The sequence below is a fragment of the Molothrus ater genome, chromosome 2, assembly GCF_012460135.2.
Source record: "Molothrus ater isolate BHLD 08-10-18 breed brown headed cowbird chromosome 2, BPBGC_Mater_1.1, whole genome shotgun sequence".
NCBI classification, from domain to species: domain Eukaryota; kingdom Metazoa; phylum Chordata; class Aves; order Passeriformes; family Icteridae; genus Molothrus; species Molothrus ater.
The window spans coordinates 40,938,513-40,946,697 of NC_050479.2; the positions used below are offsets into that span (position 1 = coordinate 40,938,513).

The window sequence follows — 8,185 nt, forward strand, 5'->3', positions numbered from 1 at the left end:
CCTACTCCTGAAGATTTGCAGATAAGCAGCAATTGTCTTCTTCAATGAAGGAGGCTAAACAAATAAAGAGTAAAATTAATAATTATCAAAATTAAATGTAAAAGAGAGGAAAAGGTGAAATTAAACATTTCAATGGTGTTATCTAGGTCAGACTGGGTACATTAGCAAGTCCTCATTTCCACTCACTACTGTGCCTTCTCAAATTTTCAATTTCTCCAGCAACAAAAGGTTTAACTGACAACATTTTTTCCAACAAACCAATTAAAACTAAATGTCTGATTTTTGTCTTAAGGAGACTTCTGCAAACATGGCATCTGAATGTACCAGCACTTGTACTACTCAGCCCAGCTCTGCAGACCTATTGACAAGTTGCAAGGATGAAAATTTCTACCAGGTGAAATTGTATGTCTCCATCCTTTACAGTCTCATCTTCCTGGTGTGCTTCCCAGGAAACATCGTGACAATTTTTGTTTACTGTTTTAAGATGAGGCCCTGGAAAAGTAGCACCATCATTATGTTAAACCTGGCTATCACTGACCTATTGTATGTAGTCACACTTCCTTTCTTTATACACTACAATGCTAATGAAAATGACTGGATTTTTGGAGACTTCATGTGCAAGTTTATTCAGTTTTGTTTCTACTTCAACATGTACAGTGGTATTATCTTCCTTAGCTGCTTCAGCATCTTCCGCTTTTTGGTAGTTGTGCACCCAACGAAATCCCTTTTTCTTCGGAAGCGGAGATGGGCAGTGGTGACTTGTGCAGTCATTTGGATGATTTCCCTGGTGGCCCTCAGCCCCTTGGCCATCCTGATTTCCCCAAGTGACAGGCAGAACAAGACCATCTGCCCAGACCTGGTTGCTGCTGAGGACTTTGTCACAAGTCGCTGGTACAACTGGGGACTGACTGTGTTTGCCTTCCTCTTGCCCTTGCTGACGGTGACTCTGTGCTACGTGCTCATCATTGGCATCTTGGCCACTGGGCTGCACACACAGGCTAGCTACAAACAAAAGGCTCGCAGGCTCACTGTTCTCCTCTTGCTGGTCTTCTATGTGTGCTTCCTCCCCTTCCATGTCTTTAAGGGGATTCATCTGGAGCTCCGAGTACAGCCAGTTAGCTGCCACTTGAAGAAAACTATCCTTTTAATGTTTATTATAACTAAACCTTTAGCAGCATTAAATACTTTTGGAAATTTGCTGCTCTATGTAGTGTCAGGAGATAATTTCCAGCAGGCAATACTCTCACTCTTCAAGTTTTGGACAAACAAGTGTTTGAAGTAGAAGAGATTGATGCAATTTAACATTTATGGAGGAAGGATTGAAACCTGCCCTCAACCAGCCAGACACAACCTCCCTGCCATTAGAGTACTCAGGTTAACCCAGTTAGTGCCAAAGGAGAGTCAATCTGTTCTGTGTTACCAACTGATCATCAAAGGAGAAAATCTATTATTAAAAATAAAAAGTTTTAAATAAAATACTAATAAATAAAGTGTGAAACTTCTCAGAAATGTTTCTGCGGTTGCTTCCTGAATCCATGGTAGCTCTTTTGGAGAATGGGCGGTTCTGGAAAAAAATACTAGTCTATTAGTAGCAGATATAAATTCAGGATGGGAGTAATCCTAAATTAATTGTATTAACTTAAAATATAAGTGTAGTCTGAGCTAGAGACCTGTCTGACTTTCTTCCTAAGCCATGGAGAGGGGTAAAACCCTCTGGAGATCAAAACCTGTCTTAGGCCTGGAAGTGGTTCATCTCACCTCCCTGGAGACATTGACAGGGTAGGCGTATGCATATAGCTAATCACCTTGTCCTCATTTTATAATTTTCCATTATAATGGAAAGAAATAAGCTGTTTTAGAGTATGATCCACTGAATTATTCTTGATGTTTGCATTTGGACAAGGTGAATCGTGACCTAGAAGTGCCTGTTTCTCTCCACTGACCGCAAAAGGTAAGTAGATCAGACACAGACCCAAATGTTCATGCCTGCTTTTAAAGAGCTGAGGCACAGCTCTGGCACTGACTGGGATGGATCACTCTCCAGAGGTTGCTAAAAGTGCAGCTTACACAGTAAGGCTCCATTCAGTGCCTTTAGTGACTGCCTGAAGAGTGATGGCGGGGCAATACAAGATCATTCTCACAAGGATTTTCCACACTACTGATAGAGAGTCTGTGGAATCATAGAGCAGTTTTTCTTGGAAGGGACCTTTAAAGGCCACAGAGTCAGTCCCCCTGCAATGAGCAGGGACATCTTCAACTACACCGGGCTGCTCAGAGCCATGTCAAGCCTGATCTTGAAAGTTTTCAGGGGTGGGACATCCACTACCTCTCTGGGCAACCTGTGACAGTGTTATACCATCCTCATTGTAAAAAATTTCTTCCTTATATCTAATCTAGGCCCTATTACAGTTTTAAACCATTACTCCTTTTCCTATTGGTAAAGTACCTACTGAAAGTATCTCCCAATTTTCCTATAAGCCCCCGTTTAAGCATTGAAAGGCTGCAATCAGGTCGTCTTGAACTTTCTCTACTTCAGGCTGAGCAACCCCAACTTTCTCAGCTTTTCCTCATACAAGAGGTGTTCCAGCCCTCTGATTATCTTCATGGCCTGCCTCTGGACTCTATCCAGTTTTGGGCTCCAGACCTGGATACAGCACTCCAGGTCTCATGAGAGTGGAGCAGAGGGGCAGAATCTCCTGGTGGCCACACTTCTTTTGAGGCAGCCCAGGATATGGCTGGCTGTGAGCATGCACTGCTGGTTTGTTTTTCATTCACCACTACCACCAAATCCTTTTCCACAGTTCATAGGAAATCCAAATATTTTTTGCCCATTACATTATTCAGTGAAGCTCTTCTTGGTCACACCAATAAGGAACAGCTTTAAGTAATAGCATATGTTACAGGCAATATAGGCTGTCTCAGGGGGGGAAAATAAACTTGTAGCAAAGTGTGAGTCCAATACTTGAAGATCTATCTAGTGAGGTCCCAGTACCAGCTGAACTATCCTGGCCAACAGCAATACAAAAATATTAGCAACATAATATTCAGAGCCCAAAAGTATGATCACAGAGTGAATCCTACAACACATTTTTATAACAGCCTTATTTCATGTTTCATTACTTTTGCTCTCTACCCCAAAATATCCATTAATCAATGGGAATATGTGCTGCCTCAAGCTTCTCATGCTACCCTTCTCCTTATTCAACCCCTCTTTGCATGGGCTGCTCTCCAAGTGACACCAGACCAAGACCACTAGGGCACCACCCCCCTTAAGCTCATGTCTGAGTGACTGGCAAACAGCCTGTGACTCCCTTGTGGCATAAGGAGCCCATTTCCAGCCTATCCCACAGCCAGTTTGGGAAGAACAAGAGCAAACAGAAATCAGCAGGCTTGCTGGGGGAGGGAGAGGAGCTAAGAAACCATCCCTGACATAGGAAGGAGCAAGATGGGGAGAGGAACAACAGCATTTCTCTGGGCTAGGGCAGAGGATGGCCTGTGAAGAAAATATTCTGTCAGAAATCAGAGGAGGAAGCCATTTTGCTCCCAAAATAGGCCATTGTATTTTAATCCACCCTTAGCTACTCATCAAGGTGACTTCAAAAACTTCTGCGCAGCACAGCATGATTTCCCCTGAGACCACTGTCCAGCCTCAAATTGTGGATGAGGTCTTAGGGTGAAGAAGGGAGCTAGCCATTAGAGATGTTGCATGATGCAACCATCCAAAAGATGTAAAGAAAAAGCCTCTCACAACACATGCTGCATTGATTTTAACACTCTAGGAGGGGCACTACACTTGCAGTGCTGCTCTCAAGCACTTGCTCCTGAGACACCAGACACAGCAGATACACCAATGATGAAGGCAATGATGAACATGGCATTTTAGCTGTTTTTTCATTTTATGTTATTCTAGCAAAAAACCACCAAGTTTGGGGTTTTTTTTTAAGTAAAATCAGGCTTGTACATTATCTTTTCAGCCTGTAGTGCATATCAACACCTAAGTTTTATTCACTCAAGTCCTACCTTAATATCTGCAATATGGAGTCTGGTTCTTTTGGTGTTTGGGATAGAAAAGGAACTGCTTCTGGTTTTGCAACAATATGTTGGTAAGTTTTGCTTTTAACTTTAAATGAAGCTCTGTATTAGCCCCTCTTCAGCTCTACTTGATGTTTTCTGGATCAATTACTCAGCACACTTATTTGTTCATACATCCAGGCTATGTACTCTTTTTATCAATGGAAGATGCCTAGAATATTTTCCAGGGATGGGGCATCCACAACTTTGTGAATATTTTTACACAAACAAGGGAGAAACCATTTCAAAGAGAAGACCAGGTGCTGCCTTCAGCATGACAGTGGCAGATTGCTGCCATATCTTGATACTCAGATTTTTGGCATACCCTGATAGCAACATGGGGCTCCAGGACCTTGCAACAGTGCCTCTGAAGAAGAGAACAAGGCTGGTTTTGTAAGGTGCACAAACTTCATTTGATCCCTACTTCTGAGGAGACAGAAATGTCCATTTAAGAATTCTTAAAGAGCCCAACAGATAGTCCAAGCCTACCTAATGAAATGCCCTGTACTTTCCAATGACTTGTGTGTGTGTGGGAGGGCAGAAGAGACAATGAAACGGGGAGGGGAGGAAAAACCCGCATCAACTCTGATGATACTCTCATCTTCTCTGAATTAATATGATACACACACATTTTCCTTTTGCTTCTTTAACATAGTTTTCATATTTCTCTGGCAGCTTATGCTCTGGGATACCTCTGCAGATCCCACAAAGGCAGGATATATGGGTCCAGCTGCCCAGCACAGCTGTGGGGAGGGAAGGCCCTTCACACAAAGACTTTGTAAACCAACCCACAAAACCAAGTCATATGGTTGCACTTGGTTTAGAAGTGTAACCACACAAGGAAGGACATACAAAATTCTCTTTGGTCCTGCATCAGAGGTGGAGGACAAGAAGCTTATGCCAATTTATCAGCTGTGTTCATTCCAAAGGAGTAAACCTGAACCTCAATTATACATACCATTATATAAGCACTGTACTGAAAAACTATGACTGCTAGTAACCTTTCTTGTTCTACATGTACAAATTGGATGTAAATGAGCACCTAGAATTTCCCCACAGATCCATCAGCGGATTTCCACTTTATAAAACTACCTACCCAAACATCAACCTCTGTGGCTGCTCAGGGGTTTGCATATGCAAACCCTGAGGGACAGAGGCAGGGATGACTTAACTAAAGAAAGCACATGCACTAGGTTGAGAACATTAGCCACAGGCATTAGCACAAATTGGCCACAGGCATTGCACAGGCATTCAGGCATTAACCACAAATTATGTTGACATTTTGAAACTCTTGTCTAAAACCTTCCCAAATTCCTATAATACATTGGGCCAGGTTGACAGGGATGGTGACAACACTGAAATACATTATTAGAAGAGTTTGTGTTGAAAGGGACCTTTAGAGGCCACCTAGTCTAACCTGCCATCAGTAGGGACACCTCCCAGGTCGACACCCTTCTTATGCTGGGAGCCCCAGAGGTGGAACCAACACTCCAGGTGGGGTCTCATGGGGGTGGAGTAGAGGGGGAGAATCACCTCCTCATCCTGCTAGCCACAGTTTTTTGGTGCAGCCCACGATATATTTGGGTTGCTGGACTGCCAGCTCACATTGTCAGGTCATGTCTAGCCTCTCAGTAACCAGCACCCCGAATCTTTCTCAGCAGGGCTGCTCTCAATATCTTAATACCCTGGCCTGTGTTGGTACTGGAGGCTGCCTAAACCCAGCTGTAGCATCTTGCATTGGCCCTGTTGAAACTCGAGCTTCCCATGGGCCCACTTCTTGAGACCATAAAAAATAATTGTTTTGTATAGCAGCAGAAAATGATCATGTGAGGGATTTCTGAATTTTACATAATTCCACCAAGGAGGTATAGTGGACAATCACACCAATTTGCAGCATTTATTCTCATTGCTGCCTATCACCACCACAATAGAAGGTTTTGCTCCTACTTATCTTCAGAAGTGACTTGAGCAGGCCTTAAGAAAGCAGTCTGTTTTGCTCACTCTTCTGATCAGCTGGGCAGTTTCTCACCAGAGATACGAAAACATGGGAGAAACTGGCCAAATGGCTGCACTTGTACCATCATGATTCTCCTCCATTACCCACAGAGGGGCTGAACTGAGTGCATCAGCAGTCATGATCTGGCTCATCCCTAAGGCAGCAGGGCTGACAACTAATGTAAACACAGAGGAACAAAATTTCTGCAAGAATCACCAGTGCAAACCAACACTTCCTGTCCTGACCAAATGCAGGTATCTGATTTTCAGAATGACCCTGGCCCCAGAGAGGGGTGGGGGTCCAGACATGTTCCCATGAGTTGCTTTTCATGTCACCTTGATCCAGATCCAAAGACAACATTCCTCCTTCCCTGCCCAGCTACAGCTGCATGTTGGAGATCAGGGTCTGACTGGCACAGAGATGCTGGTGTTTTGGGAAGGTTGTAGAAAACGTCTGGGAATGTTTTGGGAGCATTGAGGAAGGTGGACATGTAGAGCTAGGAAGGGTGGCATGTGGAGACATGCCAGAACTCACTTCTCCTTGGTGGTTCCTTGTAATGTCCCCTTGGGGAAAGACATAGAGGTTTGGGAGCTTCCTCTTACCTGCCCTTCCTTTTAGGTGTGATGGAGAAACAAGCCCATAGCATGGAAATGTTTTCTTTCTCACTCCTACCTCAAAAAGAATCCCAACAACAGCAAAATATTTTCCTTATATGAATTGAAATGTGCATGTGGAAAACGAGGGCTGATTTATGGCATTGGGGGTCTTCTCTGGAAGAGGCTGATATTGCTGTGCAGCTGAGCTGTGGCTGGGGACATCCTGATGCTGTGGTTTGAGCACAAGAGAGAGGGACAGTTTGGCTGTGAGCCCAGGATAAAAACCAGAATGGTGCCGCTGATTCACCAATAAATCCGTGCCAGACAAGCACAAAGACTTGTTCTGATCCTGTAGCTGAATGACCCTCCCATGTAACCACAGAGAGTCACTGCATCTCCCCCTAATTATTTCTCCTGCCACATTTTATCCTCTTAGAGTTACAAGCTCTTTGGGGCAGATGTCTTAGCGAGTATTTGCACAGCAGGACCTGAATCCCGAATGGGCCCTCCTGGCATTATGAAAATTCAATCAAGGGCTTGAGCCATAAAAATGTAAACGATGCAGCTACTTATCATTTGTGCGTTTAGAGACACATAAACACACATATGCAGATACAAATGCAGGGGGAAGCAGTGCCTGATGCAAAAATACAACTCTTTTAAAGCAACAGCACTATGTTGTGCCTGAGACTCTTCCTCTGGATATGAATATGCATTTTACTTGTCCCTTTTCTCTCTTGTAGAATAAAAGTAGTGTGACACTGAGAACAGAAGTCAGCTGAACAGAAATCCCTTTTCAGGACAAAAAGCAACTGCTACAAAAGTAATTGCAGCAATGCACAAAGTCCTCTCAAGCAGTTTAAAAGTGTTTTGTGATTTTCAGGTAAAATTTTCTGCTGTATACAATTTAGTGAGATTTCACTGCTAATTTGAAGACCATTCTTTAAGTATGCTTTTTATTTATACCTAATATCAATAGCACCTAAAGCTATATATCTTTTCTTTTTTCCCATAGAAAATAGATGTATTTTACTGTGTGATAAATTATAATGTTGTGTAGTAAAATGGATTTGGATATGTGTTCAAGGGCAGGCTATTCAAGTCTGGGGTATTTGCTTGTGTAAATTTTGATGTAAATTTTGCTCTTTATATATTTGTATTTCAAGATTATTGAAATTGATTATCATTATTTCTCTACTGCAAAATTGAGTGTGTCTTACCATCCCAGCAGTTTAGGCTCATTCACATATGCAGAACACAAAGAATATTCTCATCTGACCTGCTTAAATATACAATTTACATTACATTGAGCTTCACTGCTCTCTTAAGGTGACTATTTTTGACCTATGTTATAAAGGATCTGTTTTTTTCTCCTCTGGGAGAAAAAAATTGTCTTTTATCCCTTTTGTTTTTAAATTTTCTTCTTTTTTTTTTTTTTCCCAGTAGTCATTCTGGTTAAAATGTCCTCAACCAGCTCCAGATAACATAAAGGCCTAGCTCTGAGACAGCTGTCTAGAGGGTT

General features: G+C 42.6%; 1 protein-coding gene across 1 annotated transcript; it reads left to right on the forward strand.

The window, feature by feature from the left end:
- Positions 1-307: 307 nt before the first annotated feature.
- LOC118691417 (2-oxoglutarate receptor 1-like) lies at positions 308-1,282 on the forward strand. The gene has a single exon (XM_036390587.1). It carries the CDS (start codon positions 308-310, stop codon positions 1,280-1,282), a length of 975 nt encoding a protein of 324 aa, XP_036246480.1.
- The last annotated feature ends 6,903 nt before the right edge of the window (positions 1,283-8,185 follow it).

Excerpts from the sequence above, each read along its gene's own strand:
- LOC118691417 (XM_036390587.1), top strand. The coding sequence starts at position 308 with ATGGCATCTGAATGTACCAGCACTTGTACTACTCAGCCCAGCTCTGCA.